An 18,487-nucleotide genomic window follows, 5' to 3' on the forward strand; every position below is an offset into this window, starting at 1 on the left:
GTAGAATCTGAGTTGTGAGGTTGATTGGATCCATAGATTATAAAAGCTAGGGTAGACAACTTTCTAGAGTACGGTTACCATAATAGCCTCAATATTTTAGTTTATGTTGGAGCTATGGAAGAAAGAAAGAGGGCAGAATAGTCTTTTCATGTCTAAAAGCTGGAAGACCTAGATTATAGAATCTGAGGTCTCTGGATTCTAAAAGCTACCTAGAAGTTACGGCGGTCTAGATTCTAGAAGCCAGTTTGTATAATTTGGATCAATCCAAATAGGCCCCAAGGAGAATGCCCTGGGACTGCCTAGCATCCGCGGAGAGTTTTTAGATGAATTAGGGAAATTGGACGATCGCGAAAGTAATAAAAAAAACTTGTGCGCTAATTGATCGACGGAGGCGGACTCTCCGAGCGATGATTCCCCTCCCGACGAGAGCGAGATCAACTAGAATCCGAAAAGAGAAACGGCCATCTACCCTACCCACCCTCCTGTGCGAGCCGTGACTCTTGCGTCGTCTTCCCGCCGCTCGTGAAGAGCGACCAGCTAGCCAGCCTCGTTTAATTCCGAACAGCACGCGCCATGCGGCAGGCCCCCACTTGCATGCATTGTTCCTACCTTCCTGGTGGGGGCAGCGCAACTAGGCGGCTGGGTTGGCTGCCAGGGTTTATGGCGGTCGGGACCGGGCCGCACGAGCGCGTACGGCCGGCGGGCAGCGAGCCGTGCCTTGCGTGAGCGAGAGGCCGGCCCTCCTCTCCATCGCCTGGTCCAAGGAGAGCAGCAGCAGCCGAGCGCGGCCGGGGAAACAGCGCTCGGTCGCGTCCTCGTGATCAGCAGTGACGTTTTGGCGCAACTGGGCGTGCCCGGCCACTGGTTCCCCGGAAAGGGACGCGCGGGCGCTCCCCCCACTTGCGCGCGTTCCCCTCGCGCGAGCCCTTATCGATCGCGTCGTCCGTCCACCCGCCTCCCAACCCCAAGTGGCCTCCCCAACTTGCAGCCCTGTTGTTGTTGATTCAGAATCACGACAGCAGCGCCCCTGCTGGTATATGCTACAGGAGTAGTACATTGCTACCAACGACGACAGGCTGCATCGATCTTCTCTCTTTTTCCCTGTCCCTTTTATTACTTTCGTAGTGATTGGTTCGGTTGAAAATTAAACCCGCGCGTGGCCGTAGAAGAATCTCCTCCTACCGGCTGTCGCTGGGAGTATAGCTATACACATCTATGTACTGTTCCTGTGTTGTCGTTGTCCACCCATTGCTGTAGGATTTCGTGCAGTATCTAGCCAATCTGACCATAGAAAGCGCAGTGACGAATTGAAGTTTTTCCTATGCTAAAAAATTGATGTCTTTCCCCTTCGGCAACGTGATGGATTGATGACCTTCTTGCGTTTCCATTGGTCAATTGACTGAGCTGTGAGCTCGTGTTTTTCAGCGAATAATTCTATCATGTATTCATGTGCGTGCGTGGAAGAAGAACGCTGAACACACTAGCTCGATCGATAGGCCGAAGAAGGGACCCGTTATATTCCGGCCATTGCAATACAAAGTTGCATCACACTAGCTTGCTATTGCTACGAAAGTGTGGCCTTGCAAAAATGTTGTCCTGTACGGTGTACGCACAATCATGGCTGGAAACAGATCGCGTTTGTTAACCAGCTTTGTCGCTAACAGGAAGCCGGTAGAACCTCCTTTGTGCCTGTCATGGTCCGTGCATACGATATATATATATATATATATATATATATATATATATATATATATATATATATATATATATATATATATATATATATATATATATACACACTGTTTTGCTATAATACACCTGGTTACATCCTGTATATAGAATGCACACAGGCCGGCGGGCGCATCAATTTGGAGCAACCAGCGTGCATGCATGCATGAAATTTTTTGTTGGTTCGAATCTTCGAAACAAATTTTCTCCTAAACCGTAACCCCGAGTGACAAACCGTTTGTTGCATCTCACTCAATAAAATATTCTGAGCAAAACTAGATCCAATATGGATATATTTTTTATCCTTTAAACGAGTTGCATGTCAATGTGCTACCGGTTGTAACTCTGTCTACCACCTAGTTGCAACTAGTTATAACTCTGTGTATTATATGCATCTAGTCAAGTTGCAATTCTGAGTTGCAATCATATCTGAGTAGCAACTGTAAAAAAAACTTCATCAAATACAGCCGTTATTACAACCAGTGCTAAATACGCTACAGCCAAGTTGCAATTGTGTTGTAGAAGTGCTTACAACTCATAATACAACATATTGCAACTACGTATTTGAAAAAAAAACTTCATCAAATACAACCTTCATTGCAACCAGTGCTAAATACGCTTCAGCCAAGTTACAATTATGTTGTAGAAGTGCTTGCAACTCATAGTACAACATATTACAATTACGTATTTGAAAAAAAAAAAACTTCATCAAATACAACCTTCATTGCAATCAGTGCTAAATACGCTACAGTCAAGTTGCAATTGTGTTGTAGAAGTACTTGCAACTCATAGTACAACATATTGCAATTACGTATTTGAAAAAAAAAACTTCATCAAATACAGCCTTCATTGCAACCAGTGCTAAATACGCTACAGTCAAGTTGCAATTGTGTTGTAGAAGTGCTTACAACTCATAGTACAACATATTGCAACTACGTATTTGAAAAAAAATAATCAAATACAGCCTTCATTGCAACCAGTGCTAAATACGCTTCAGCCAAGTTACAATTGTGTTGTAGAAGTGCTTGCAACTCATAGTACAACATATTGCAATTACGTATTTGAAAAAAAAAACTTCATCAAATACATCCTTCATTGCAACCAGTGCTAAATACGCTACAGTCAAGTTGCAATTGTGTTGTAGAAGTGCTTGCAACTCATAGTACAACATATTGCAATTACGTATTTGAAAAAAAAACTTCATCAAATACAGCCTTCATTGCAACCAGTGCTAAATACGCTACAGACAAGTTGCAATTGTGTTGTAGAAGTGCTTGCAACTCATAGTACAACATATTGCAATTACGTATTTGAAAAAAAAAATCATCAAATACAGCCTTCATTGCAACCAGTGCTAAATACGCTTCAGCCAAGTTACAATTGTATTGTAGAAGTGCTTGTAACTCATAGTACAACATATTATAATTACGTATTTGAAAAAAAAACTTCATCAAATACATCCTTCATTGCAACCAGTGCTAAATACGCTACAGTCAAGTTGCAATTGTGTTGTAGAAGTGTTTGCAACTCATAGTACAACATATTGCAATTACGTATTTGAAAAAAAACTTTATCAAATACAGCCTTCATTGCAACCAGTGCTAAACATGCTACAGCCAAGTTGCAATTGTATTGTAGAAGTGCTTGCAATTCATAGTACAACATATTGCAATTACGTATTTGAAAAAAAAAATCATCGAATACAGCCTTCGTGGATCTCGTTTTGTTAAGCATATTTTTTTCAACAACCTACTTCAAACAGAACTAAAATCGAATATATGATTTAGAAGATATCGTATTTTTTCGTTTCGAATCAACAAAAGATTCTCTGCATGCATGCTTCCTGGTGGGTGAGTTGAGCAGTTAGATGGCATCTCGTAGTTGGTTGTCTCCATTTAATTTTACATGTAGGAGCGTGGACTTACCTCGCGGCTCACACTCACGTGTCGGATGCACTCGCTTTACAGAATGCACCAAGGTGCATTTTAGCCTCGTCATATATATACCCTCCCGGTTGGAGGTTGGACCGATAATTGTAACTGTAGATGAAAACATATTAAAGAATCGATATAATTAGTGATTTGTGCCTTCAAATATGATACGACGTACATTTTCCCAAGAGACAACTGAACACAGAAACAGAGTTTTTTTTTTTTTTTTTTGCCTTTGTGTATACTACGAAACAAGTAGAGCTTTAGTGGTCCTTTCATCTGAAGAAAAAGGGTAGGGTACAAGTTGACGACCGTGCCAAGTTGATCTCCGTATTTTATTGTACCATTATTAAGTTAGTAGCTGGTGAAAGATTAACGATCATAAAGGGACGGGATCACGACGATGGAAAACAACAGCATTGGGCAAGAGGGATGATATAAAAATGGGCATCCATAGGACAAGCACGGTGTGGGGTTATATATAAACTCATCTCGACCAACTTGGCTTACTTGCCTCCCCTGTTCTATATGCTCCACTTTCATTACATTACAATGCTAGTTGTTGAGAAATCTTTAGATGAAAACATATACAGTATATTTGAACAGTTCAGCCCCTTCCCCCTCTTTACTTAATTAACCACCTCCTCTTGGATAAAGATTAATTTGCAGTGTTGCTTGCCCACTTGCTCTTAACAAGCATCTTTTAAATATTACAGTGATATATTATATCATCCACTTTTCTTTCTAATAAATATCTCTTGCCGTCCCTTCTGATATATACTCCCCCGCAACTTCTCAACAATCATATATGGGCCACTGAACCCCCGCAACTTATGCAGCAAAGTTAGATTTAAACCTCTCAATCCTATGCATGCATCATTCTACAATGGTTGTACATTTTTTTATGTTAGAAGGCACTCACTTCTTCCTAAAACATAAGTTATTTTAGTTTTGTGCTAAGTTACAATTTTATTAAAAAAACCATCATTATCTCCACAACGTCAAAAAAATTTCATTAAGTCCACCACATAATATTGTTGTTACTTGTTAGTGCATTTTTGTGTCCATTGTAGACATTTATATCATAACATGCATTTATTTAAATTTGATCAAACAGAGAGAAAAAATGACTTGGCACAAGACCAAAATGTCATACATCTTGGAGAATGGATGGAGCAGCTGGGCAACTGTTGCATACATAGATATGACAGTCATATAGATGACTAATTCTAACCCTTATCAAATGTCTACAATCAAACCTGTGTTATGTAATCAATTTTTAGATATTATTTTTTTCAAATCGAACCCACTTCAACATCACATAAAACAACCATGTATTCTACTGCATAGTACTTCTACCGCGAGGTACATGAGCCCCCATGCATGGAAATAAACATGAACTGTGATGAAATTCAAGAATCTCTCGTGTTGAGTTTATATATCACTTTTTCTTCCTAATTTATCGAAAAAAATCAAGAAGCTGGCAATGCCCCCCTCCCCGCAAAATTGCAACTTGGGTTGAGTCTATATCAGTTTTTCTTCCTAATCTATAGAAAAGATCAAGAAAGCTGGCAACGCCCTCCCCCAAAAATGCAACTTGGGCAAATTGCTGAAATGTAGACCCCACTTAAAGATGATTTAGTTGAATTAATTAAAGAGGGAGCACAATTAAAGTGAGCACACAACTGGATACATATGCAGCAGTGCGAGCCAGGACAAGTTGGGCGCACTTTGCATTGCATATATAAATGCCTCTACCCTCCATTAACCTCTCTTCACAGTTCACTATCCCCAACCCGCCCATCGCCGCAAGAAATTCCACCGCACACACGAGAGACGAGACCAGCAGACGAAGGCAGCTAACCAGGGTAGGACAAGCGCAGCCAGCTAGCCGCAAAAGATGCCGTGCATCCAGGCGTCCAGCCCCGGCAGCATGCCGCACCAGCACCACGGCCGGGTCCTGGCGGGCGTCGGGTGCGCGGCGGAGGTGGCCGCGGTTGTCGCTGCGAGCGCGGCCGGGATGCGGTGTGGGGCGCACGACGGCGAGGTGCCCGCGGAGGCGGCGCGGCACCACGAGCACGCGGCGCCGGGGCCCGGGCGGTGCTGCTCCGCGGTGGTGCAGCACGTAGCGGCGCCCGCGGCGGCGGTGTGGTCCGTGGTGCGGCGGTTCGACCAGCCGCAGGCGTACAAGCGGTTCGTGCGCAGCTGCGCGCTGCTGGCGGGCGACGGCGGCGTGGGCACGCTCCGCGAGGTGCGCGTGGTGTCGGGCCTCCCCGCGGCGTCCAGCCGCGAGCGCCTGGAGATCCTGGACGACGAGAGCCACGTGCTGAGCTTCCGCGTCGTCGGCGGCGAGCACCGGCTCCAGAACTACCTCTCCGTCACCACCGTGCACCCTTCCCCGGCCGCGCCCGACGCCGCCACCGTCGTCGTGGAGTCGTACGTGGTGGACGTGCCGCCGGGCAACACCCCCGAGGACACCCGAGTGTTCGTCGACACCATCGTCAAGTGCAACCTCCAGTCGCTGGCCACCACCGCCGAGAAGCTCGCAGCCGTGGAGGCGTGAGGAGGGCCTCCATCTCCATGGGTGATCGATGGTTTTTCCGGGGAGGAGGGATGCGTGTTTCTACGGCGCGTGAGCTTTTTTTCTTCTTCTCTTTCTTCTTTCTTTGACCTTTTTCACATTAGTGCCCCTCTTGGTTTTGGTTATTATTTTTGTTTCTCGTTGTTGCGAGAGACACACAGCCCTCCCTGATCCCTAGCTAGTCCCTTGTCCAAAGATTCAAGATATCAGATGACAAGTATAAACCGGTAGAGATCTAAGTTCCGGCGCACGATCGATTCCTCTGTATATATGTTCATGGTTATAGATGTGGTTTCTGGAAAGCACAAAACATATCAGATTAATTATTGTATGTCCTCTGGCAAGTTTTGATCTAAATGTAACAAATGTTATGCATGCGGAGCAATATCTAGTGTACTGTGATGAACACACAAAATGATTAAGAGCCTCCTGCTTACATTTATCGAGCTTGTCACACGCAACAAGCCAAGTGATGATGAGAAAGTAAGTAGCAACAGTGAGCGTTGCGCACTTGTTTGATTTGCTAACCCAGCAAGTCTATTTTTCTCTACTCTTCCATGTTAAGTAATCGACGGGCGAACAAATTAAAGCTACCAGCAAAAGGAAGCAGGAGGAGCATATCTAGCTGCCAAACATGGAGTACCGAGCTAGTACGCAAAAATGCATTTGCCAGAGCAGCCGATCACGCGGAAAAGTGTTTATGAGATCGATCAGAGCCAGGCGTACGTAGCATAACAGTGATGAAGACCTCAGTTTGGTCGATCTGGAATACAATATATGTATACACAGCTGCATCTAATATAAACCGGAGATTATGCATAGTACAGTTTGCAGGACTCAAGCGAAGATCGAGATTCGAGAAGCAACTAGCTAGTTTAGCAGAGATCGACCACTATTTAGCTAATAATCACATCACAGGGGGAGGGATGTCCGTACAGATTGATAGCCACAGTAGGATCTTTACTTTGTTCGTGGGACTTCCTGTGGGAGGAGCCGGAGGACGAAGATGATGGAGCCCTTTGCTGAGATGAGAAGCGAAACCCAGGGTGCGCGCGGCGAAAGTGCCGCCCCACTTGCGGCGCGTCGCGACGTCTCGAGCTGTACTGCCGCCCCAGCAGCCAGCCGAGCCAAGCAGGCCAACTTGCGCGGGTAGAGCAGAGGCCCTGTCGTTGCTTCTTCCATTCCACCCACACCCACCTATCGCGCCCGTCCTCTCCCTCTTCCATCCACCGGCCGTTTCCAAATCGCTCCTTGACCACGCTTTTAATAATAATCTATTTGTTATTGTCATCTTTGTTATAATTAAACTAGGGTATGTTGCTACTGCGACAGATAACAATATGGGTCGCTATAGCTACCTGCAACTTGTGCGTACGTTGCGATCGAGACCGGCGGCAACTTGCACGGGAACGGGACAGGCCAGGTCAGCACACGTACGTGATGTGAGTAAAATAACTGCGCAAGTGGGGGATCAACTTGCATGTGTCAGATCGCGTGATTAGCATCACACACGGCTGCTTGGTTCCCTCCTCTCCTTTTTTTTTTAGTTTTATTTATTTTCTCTGTGTCTTGGCAATTTGGCTTATGGGTCGGTCCATGCATCTTTCACCCTCCCGCGCTTCCTTCCTTCCACTTGCTTCTGGAACGGTCTCGACGGGCTATCTGGTATCAGCCGGACTGGACCTCTTCTTTTCTTCCCGACGGCGTCGGGGGAGGAAGCTTCTTCTCCCGTCCATTTGCTTCGCCTATTCGTTTCGGTTTGTTCCAGTTTTGACAACGATAGTCAGAAAAAGCCAAGATGATTTTTATTTTATGAGTTCAAAAAGCAAGCTGGACCATTGTTTTCAACAAAAAAAAAATCAAGCTAGACCCTTCACGGCTTCTCGACCGGGGCTATAGACTATGAGTACAATTTTGATCGGCTGGAGCTAAGATTGCTGTCTGACTAACGAGCTGCCTGCCAAGATACGGTCTAAACAGGTCTTTAATTTGCCACTGCTCAGGCAGCTGCAGTGAAGCTACAAAGAGAAACGAAACGTCCGTAGCGTCGACGTACGCTCACGGGGTAAAAGATATACTGGTACGTACGTACACGTACACGATTACTCGTGTGCCTGAGTAATCATGTCACCTTCTGCTCTCCGTACGTATATCTTCTCTGAACGAATGGATCGACGTAGAACGTGCAACGGAGTCACAGGACGCACGCACCAGGTAAGCAGAGATTCCAAGTGTTATAAAAAAAAGTAGAGATTCCAAATCCTGCGTTCATATTGCCCGATCGAGCCAGGTCGTCACCGACAACGTACTAGTAGCAGTATATCAATCCGTTTCAAAGTACAAGACGTTTTGGCTTTTTTAGATTTATTTATAATTTTTACTGTACACTTAGATATACACTATATCTAGATGCATAGTTAAAGCAATCTATCTAGAAAAGCCAAAACATCTTATAATTTGGAACGGATGTAGTACCATAGTAGAGAAACGACTTTCCGTCGATGACAAAAAAACATTTAGTCCCGGTTCCAAATTGCAAACCGAGACGAAAGGAGGCATGTGACCTTTAGTCACGGTTTGTAATACAGACTGAGACTAATTCCACACTTTAGTCCCGGTTTGTAACGGTTATCGAGACATGTCAGGGTCAGAAGCTTTAGTCCCGGTTTGAAACACGAACCCAGATTAAAAGTATGACTTTTAGTCTCTGTTTGAGACACGAACCCGGACTAAAGGTACCTTTAGTCCTGGTTTGTGTCTCAAACTCAGACTAAAGGTGTCTCCAGAGTGAATTAAAAAAGACAGCTAGTGTATCTTATGTAAGTCAGATGTGTGGCGAGAGTTGAGATGGCAACGCGCGCAAGGGATGGAGTGGGAGATCTTGAGTTTGAATCTCCACAGCTGCACCTTTTTTTAACCTAAGAAACACCTTTAAAAATCACGACCTTTATTTCATAGTCCCGGTTCTCAAAACTGGCACTAAAGGGGTTGGAAACCAGGCTAAATCTAGCTTCTCTACCGGTGTACGCATCTTTCTTTTTACAAATGGGAAAATGCACATATAGTCACACAAAAACTATGAACGGGAGTGCTCGCTGCAGAATTTTTCCGCTGTGAGTGCACCTGTGGCTGCAACTTTAGAACTGTAAACTACCGTAGCGATGGGCGGCTGCTGCTGCTGTTGCAACCGCAGCCAACAATCTGCAGTGAGCGGGCTAAACATCTTGGAGAGGCCAGGTCAATCGATAGGATATATTAATGAAGTCGCTACATGCAGTTCATTTATCAATGGAAAAATAAATAGCCAAAAACATAGGTATATACCTAATGTTGAGTCTAGAACTCTGAACTAGTCAAGTGGACAAACAAACCTAAACAACTAAGCAAAATTCATTCGTATATTATGCATGATGTTATGATTGGACAAACTAGTCCATCAACCCCATGCCAGATATATTGCATAGGTTTGCAATGTTAAGAGACGTGATTATTTTAAAGAGATGTAAGTATAAATCTCATACTTGTTCTCTGTTATTATTTTCTAACACAATGCCCATAGACATGAATACATATAATATTTCTCCGGTTGTGATAGATTTTATTCCAAATAGCCTATATATGTGGCATTTCATCATATTATATTTTTCCTCTTTATTTAAAACCAGTGTTTTCCTAAACGCTAAACGGTAAACAGTCGGTCACCTACCGTTTAGCCATTATTCGGGCAAAACGTCCTATTAAACGGGCTAAACGGTCAATTAAACGGGGTAAACAGGTGATTAAACGGAAACGGCGGACCACCGTGTAGCGTTTACACGGTGTTTAAACGGGCTAAACGACCGTTTAGGCGAACATTGTTTAAAACACACCTCCATGTATATTCCGTCTATGTTCTTTTGTAATATAATGAAATAACCGAGTCACTTAAAAACAAGTAACAACCCTCCAATCACGAAATTAAAAGATGTAGTCCAATGTTACAACCTATAAACATCAATAACGACAAGGTTATTTAGCTTGGAAGCATGCAAGTTAAATAGATTTGTATTCAAAGTATTTACAAGATCTATAAATTTGAAGGATTTTTATGAATATATTTTAGAAATATAAACAAGGTAGTATTGAAAAAATTTAGATTATTTGTTTCTATAACGGCAGTCGTGGACATTTTAGATGTATTTTTCTGGAGCTACTTATTTTAATTTTTTAATAATACAAGATTCGTATAATTTAGATGCAAATGTTACTTTTTTTTTATAATGGCACGTAATTTAGACATAGGTTTAGGGACTACTCCTAGTCGTGGAGATGAGTATTCAGATATAAGTAGATTTAATTAGATGGATACTTTTCATAATTAATGGCAAACGTGGATAGTTTAGACATGACTATTCTTGTCAAGTTTAGAGACTTGGCCATGTGTTTTCTCTCTCTCTCTCTCTCACACACACACACACTCTCTCTCTGAAAAACAGAGGAACTGGGCAGGATTTTTACGTTTTGGTAAGAGTTGCTAAGGTTTCTTTAATTTTCTAGGGCACGAGTAACTTCGTGCTAGCTAGGCTCTAAAGTAGAAGGGTGTCCATGTCTCCATGAGATACACCGCCTCAACTACTCGCGACGTGTCTCGATCGTCGCAAGTTCGTCGTATCGAGAACATACCGGCGGCCCCGGCCCAAAACCACTCTGGTCCCGCTTGTCTTCTCGTTAGCGTTTCTTGTAGAAAATGGAAGAGAACTTCCCGTCTCTGATAGCTATAGGCTGTTGATATACTTGGTACACGATCGACTGCACATACGACCGACCGGCCGGATTGCGACGTTGCTGCTGTGCGAAGTTCGGTCTCTCTAGACATGAGTAGTGCTGTGGGTGATGGATATATAGAATGACATAGAGATGCCTTGTTCTCGCAGCAGCATGGCGCCATGGCGGCGATGGCGAGTGACTGTGTATATATGCCGATCGAGCTGAGATGACGTACACGAATGATCTGCAGGGACTAATATAAACGACGTACAGGAATGATCAGCAGCGACATGTTGACTCCCTCTCTCTCGCTCTCTCTCTCAAACAAAGGGAACGCACCGATTAGAAGTGTATAGTGTAATATACAGCGCCATGCATTATCTTCATCGAACAGTAATATCAGATCGGAAAACAATATATATAATTCTTTTTCTGCGCTTTATTATCTCCATATATACTTTATCGAACAAGGACTAGATCTTCGTGTTGATGTATCTATAAGACTACCGACAGCGTTGGTTTTTACCGATGCTGAAAGAGGAGAGAGTTGGAGCACATCGAGGAGAGCCATTATGTGTACCGATGCTGAACAAAAAGTTACATGGCTTGAGTAATCTACTTTTCTCGGTGCCGAGTAAATAAAAAAATTATGCTGGTGTTCATCACTATACTGCACACAGAGCACACAGCTTTTTTCTCTGGGCACCAGCGTTGAAAGACGCACATGCATTCTTAGCATCGATGCCGATAGTGCGTGTAGGGACTTTTCTTTGGGCATCGACGACACTATGAGTAGTCTAAGGCTGAGGTGTGTTTCATGTTCTATTTGAGAATTATTCAAGCTTTGGTTTAAAACCACCATAGAATGTAGGTAGCTCATTTATTTAGGAACTGTTGCAATGGATGTACCAAATAACACGTTTTCAAAATGGAGTGCGAGTGTTGTATATTGGCCTATATGTCTAAGTAGGATCAATGATATTGTTTTTTTTTATAAGAAAAGAATAGACTCTTAAATACATGTTATGTTCATATCTACATATTGGACTCACTTTTGGTCTTAATTATTGAAGGGAAGTGTTCAACAACAATGGAGTGTGCTTGCGATTTATTGGAAACAACCGTAAATTGAGTTTTTGGTCAACATGCGTGGATGTTTTCTTATAGATTTGGTGTTTAGGATTTGTTTGGTAGGGTTCTTCCAGAGAAGTCGGAGCCGTTTTGTAGGGGCCACGACCGTGACCTCCCCTTTTTCACTAAAAATAGCTGCAAATGGCTCCTCCTAGCTACTAAACCGTTTGGTAGGGTTCCTCAATGGGGCCTTAGTTTGCCGTTTGAATTGTCTCTTTTGTTTTCAAAGTTATATTCTTGTTTCAAGCTTTTGCTTTTTGTATAGAGGCCATAGCATTGTAATAATAAAATGGTTGTTGGTAAAACTCTTGTCGAGATCATAATATAGTTTTTTTTTCTTAAAAAATAGAGAGAAAGGATATATAGATTCGCCTTTTTGTTTTCTCGATCGGTACTACCTCTCCTATTAGTAAAAAGAAGTTAATTAGTGAATATATTATCGGACTATCTGAATTTCATTTTGGCATGTTTGATTGGTAGTCACGCTAGCCAAAAGCACTTGGCAAAAGTTACCGATTGATAGGACCTCACCGCTTCTTAGAAAATAAGCTTTATGTCCAAAAGCTATTTAAAACAAGTCCATAATTTGTTTTTTTGCAAAAAAAAAAAGAAGAGAAAACAACTACTATCTAAATATAAGCATTAGGTAAATATCTTCTTCACGTGGTTTTCGTGCAATCTCCGTCTAGTTTTCGAGCTTTAGGAAGCTATAACGACCGGACAAAAGGTAAATGTAGAGCTTTATTTTTATTTTGCTCATTTAGCATAACCATAGGGTTTATTTGGTGTTTTTAAGGAGTTTTTGGAGACATTCTAGCTTTCGAGAAAAAAAATAGAGCCTGTTTTGATCCCTCCTCAAACTTTAGAGCTAGAGTCTCTAAATAGATGGTCTAAAATTTAGAGAAGGGGATCTAAACATGCCTTCATCTAGAAAAATGAAGTGATATTAAAGGGCGGGTTTATCTCTAGAAACTCCACATCAACTTGCAGAGGGAGATAAGCAAGGATGGACGGATGGCTTCGTTGGCGGGACACACAGCACCGCCAAGGCGCCAACAACTTGACGCTCCGGCTCCACGCCAAAAGCAGGGGCGCGTGCAACTTGCATTGGGCCTCGATTTCTCAAGCGGACAAGTTCGTGTATACGGGCGTCGACCCCAAAGGCCCGAAGCGTACGTCGGCTCGGTCGGCCGCCGCATTTTTTTTTCTTCGTTGGCCCGCCTGGTCAGTGGTCTCCCCTGGCTGGTTGGCAGGCTCTTCCTACGCGGTTCGATCTCGGCCACTCATTTTTGTCCCTGAGTAGCTTGCCTGATCGATCACCTATACTATCTCCGTGTGACATGGGCAGAGACATGGGCAGTGCATGTCTACCCGGGCGAGGATCTCTGTGGCAGCCGGGTGCGCCACGCACGTATCGTGGGCGTGGTCGCGCGCCTCGGCGGCCGGATGCGCACCACACGGTGGCGGCGCCGTGGGTGGACAAGCTAGCGGCTGTGTAGGGATGGGAAATTGGGAAGGGCTCGTGATCAGCTGCTGCGAGCGTTAGTGAGACTTCCGGACGCATGTATCTACGTCAGGCGGTAGCTACATGTCCTGCAGACCTTTTGTTCAACGAAGTCGGAAGTCCGTGTTCAAGGCCAGGGGATCGCTGCTGTACTGTGCGTGAGATTCAGTTCGGTGGCTGCTAGCTAGCATGCTTTAGTCCAATTGATTTGAGAGTTTTAGTTCCGGTTGGTATTATTAACTGGGAGTAAAGGCGGCTCTAGCCAGGCCCCAGGCGCTGTCACGTATTACACCTCTAGTCCCAATTGATTATACCAACCGGGACTGAATGTCTCTTTTTTTCTTTTCTTTTACAGTTTCTTTGCATTGAATATTGTACGCACGTATTAAGAGTGAAACTAATTAAGTAAGATGTTGTATATTGCAATGATCATCCATCTCACAATCAAATTTCATACAAACCATAATAAATTTAAACCAAATCATTACACACTACATGTCCAAGTACTCCACAAAGTTCATGCAAACATAGTATGTCACCACTACTACCTAATGAAGTTCACTTTCTCGTATTTTCGATTCGGTGAAGTGTCGGTCACCGATGTGGTATCCAAAAATATCATTGATGAAGACCGATGCATTAACTAGTGCACTCTCCCTTGCTTCACAACTACGACAACAGGGTCTACTAACAACGTTTAACAGTGCTCGAGAAGTCGGTGGGTCTCCCCTCTTAGTCGCAAGCAGCTTTGCCTGAAATCCTTCCGCAGTGAGTGTTGGCTATTCATGAATCATGAGCATATTTCCAATCATAACTCAATTGATACGTTGTCTGGTTTAGAGTAGCTTCAAAACTGCACCCATTGTAGGTTAAGTTATAGTCCTCAACCTATAAGTGTGGGGAGAAAAAAAAAGTTATGAGAACCAAGCTTTGCAACATATAACAACAAATCCAGATATAAACTATGAGTTCGACTTCGACTTTACCACATCATTTGGGTTGTTCCAAGCAATGCTTGCACAAAAGCCCTTAACATTATGACGCATGTCCGCATTTATAGCTTGTATCAACACGGAGGATAGTGTAGGCAGGGTGTATCCAATATTCGCAAGCTTAGTTACACATGCAATGATAGCATATTTTTATGCAAGAGTCTTCTGGGGTGCCTTTATTCCCATCTCTGAGATTTGCACAACACCTCTACCCCTCCTAGCGGGGGTGGAAAAGTCAATTCGACATTGAATTAATGGATCATTATCTACATGAACGGTCTGAACATCCACTGCCTGAACCCCTAAATTTGAGAGTGTCTCTTTAAGTCAAATGATTGGATCAATTACCTACGATACATTTAAGAATCACATATATATACATATCAGAAAATATATTTATATAAGAGTATTTGACACATTAATTTATTGGAAACATATAGAGTTGTTTACTATACTTGGATGATTAAACAGTACATTTGGCAACACTAGATCGAATCCCATCCACTTTACATAGCCGTTGAAACCTATGACTTCCGGCAGAGGGAGACGACGTCCAGCCATCTCTTCTCACTAAAGTCAATATATCAAAAATCATATCACTGGAGACAATATTTTTCATACACGAAAATGCATATCACTAAAATCAATTTTTTCCATAAGTCTACAAATATCAAAATTCACATCACTAAATCCTATATATCAAAATTCAAAACACTGTAGTCAATTTTTATCATATACCAAAATGCATAAACACTAAAGTTAATATATCCAAATTTATATATGCAGGTCACTGAAGTTAATTTTTTTATAAGTCTATATATATCAAAATTCGCATCAATAAACCTTATATATCAAAATTCATATCACTAAAGTCAATATATCAAAATGCATAACACGTTAATATATCAAAATTCATATATGTATATCACTGAAGTCAATTTTTTATAAGTCTATATATACCAAAATTCACATCAATAAACCATATGTATCAAAATTCAGCATCTTTCCAAGTCCGGTTTCACACAGCACGAAGGGATGACAAGGGGTTGGCAATGAGTATTACCACCTGGCGGCAGACGAAGGTCGAGGCCGAGGCCGGAGACGAAGAAGGCGACGACGGAGACGATGTCGAGGCCGGAGATGAGGGCAAGGTCGGAAACACGAAGGTGCTGGCTGGAGAGAAGGAGGGCGATGGAGCCAGCGCGCACACCGGAGAGGAGGACGAGGGCGTTGTGCGCGTCGGAGTCGAGTACAAGGGCGAGGCCAGCCGGCCGCCGGAGGACGAGGACAAGGGCACCGCCGCGCTCATCGGAGAAGAGGAAGCGAGCCACGTGCGCGCCGGAGCCGAGGATGAGAACGCCAGCCGGCCGACGGAGGACAAGGACGTGGGCGCCAACACGCGCGCCGGAGCCGAGGACGTGGATGAGGACCCGTCGTGCGAGCCGGCGAAGAGGGCGAGGTCGGACGGGCGGCGCACGGCGGGGGTGGTGACGCAGCGGAGTGCGTGGCGCGGATCCGGCGACGCTTGAAAGGAGAAAGAAGAAGAGAAGACACGATTATATATATAGTTGGTACCTTTAGTCCCGGGTTGGGCCACCAACCGAGACTAAAGGCCTTTTAGTCCCGGTTGGTGGCCCAACCCGGGACTAAAGCCAAATTTTGGTGCGCGGCGAAACTGCTAACTACCCAACAATTTTGTTTCCCGCCCATACAACAGTTTATAACATATCCTTTAACATAAATAGGCCAAAAATTAGAAATTACGTAGTAAAAAATATAGCTCAAAAAATTGCAATACAAATTTGCTTTCATATACAATTTATAATGCTTTTGTCTCATGCTTTCAAATAAAAAAGTTGTCAACTATAAAGTTGCATAACTTTTCAAGATATACAACTTTCGTTTTGGTCATTTCTCCATTTGAGGACATTTTAAAAATTCAAATTTCAAATCTCAGAAATTTAAACATAGTTTTCCTTGACAAAATGATTTCAAATCAAAAAGTTTTCAACTACAAAGTTGCGTAATTTTTTGAGATCTACAACTTTTATTTTGGTCATTTCTTCGTCCGACAAAATGATACTGCACATTATTCACAAATTTATGTACCACTTTGTCGGACGAAGAAATGACCAAAACAATAATAAAGACCTTAGAGAACCTTACAATCCATATAAACATAATTATGTTGTCCATACAAATAAACCTAATAAAACATAATTAACTTGCATACAAACATAATTAAAATATCCATACAAATAAACCTAATTAAAGTACATAACCATTCGAATAAACCAGATTAAACATAACATTACGAATAAACCTAACTAACACATGGATCCTACCAACCGGCCGCAACCCTAGTCTGTCTCCACGGCCAACAGTGTATGTCTCGAATTGTGTAACCACGGTCATTATCTATGTAATATAAGGCCCGCACTACAACACTCTTCATTGCCTTACAATGCAGAGGACATGGCATCCTATAGATGTAGCCTACCGACGGACTATCGATGGGCTGATTCTGCCTAAATCTCACACAATACTGGATGCCAGCTATCATCCTCTGGCCCATCGCTTTCACGAAGTCCCAGGCGTACCCCAGTCGCTTAAGAGCTTGCGTGAGAATGAGCTGCAAGCCACATGTAGTATAGGTGAAATCATAGAGCAAAACCTGCAAGCGAACAAACAAAAAATATCAGAAAACGCTCATATAATAATAAGAATAAATAAACATTACTCTCATATCATACACGATGTACCACATCATATAGTTGAATGTCACATGCCTCTCGCTAACTCGCGGCACATCCAGACTATGTTGACGTAAAGTTTCTATCTTTAAGGACGATAAGTTAGGCACACGGTAGCCAATTCACTCAATTGCCTGCAAAAAAAAAGTAGCACGACATCGATCTGGGCACCTAACTTGGTCGACGACCGTCGTCCAGTCTGCACGATGTCCTAGCGCACCTCATTATTGTACCTAATGGGGATGCCGAAGGCGAGACTGCACGTCCATAACTCGCCTCCTTCATTATTCACGACCTCACTTGTCGTCACTTCAAGATGTCCCACACCCCGAGCAGCCATAGTGCTGCTTACAGCCACTTACCGATTTTATAGTACGTGACATATGCAACAATCATATTATAAATGAATGTATATATGCAAAAATTATATTAGCACGCAAAACATAAAATATTCCATACTATTGATGGGTCTGGGTAACGCGGAAACGGACCTATGTGACGATGGCGTGAATGGAAGATCGCCAAGGTGGAAACCTGGTTCCTGTGGTTGGGGAAGTCCGCTGCTATTCATCGTAACTAAAAAACTGAAAAAATATCCCAATAAATATAGAACCCCCATATAAATATACAATGCAGCAATATATATTAGAGAAATATATAAACAATAAATCATCAAGAAATAATGTTGGTAACAAAGATTATTTCTAGAAAACAATAAATTTTTAAGGTAACAAATATATATGCATGCCAAGTAAACTTAAACGCCCATATAAACAATATATATGCATGCCAAGTAAACTTAAATATTTTACACAAAATTTTGTTTAACGATTATTAACTCTCATCAAGAAATAATGTTGGTAACAAAGATCTAGAAAACAATAAATGTTTAAGGTTACGTAGAAATGATGTATAAATAAAACTAAAATCCACCATTATTATTCTTAATCTAAAAACCCACATATTTGAATATTTCTATGCTTATTACTAAAGCATGAAACGATCTACATTATTAGCAATGGAAGATTAGAAGAATAAGTTGCTAACCTTTAGAAGATTGAAGATGAAGCCGGCAGCCGAGAGCAAGAACTTGCTCCCCCAAGCAAAAACACGGATGAACA

General features: G+C 42.7%; 1 protein-coding gene across 1 annotated transcript; it reads left to right on the forward strand.

The window, feature by feature from the left end:
* The first annotated feature begins 5,414 nt into the window (after nucleotides 1-5,414).
* LOC136496403 (abscisic acid receptor PYL4-like) lies at nucleotides 5,415-6,571 on the forward strand. Its single transcript, XM_066492067.1, has one exon. It carries the CDS (start codon nucleotides 5,560-5,562, stop codon nucleotides 6,220-6,222), a length of 663 nt encoding a protein of 220 aa, XP_066348164.1. The 5' UTR covers nucleotides 5,415-5,559; the 3' UTR covers nucleotides 6,223-6,571.
* The last annotated feature ends 11,916 nt before the right edge of the window (nucleotides 6,572-18,487 follow it).

Source organism: Miscanthus floridulus, chromosome 1 (genome assembly GCF_019320115.1).
Source record: "Miscanthus floridulus cultivar M001 chromosome 1, ASM1932011v1, whole genome shotgun sequence".
In the NCBI taxonomy this organism is placed as follows: Eukaryota; Viridiplantae; Streptophyta; class Magnoliopsida; order Poales; family Poaceae; genus Miscanthus; species Miscanthus floridulus.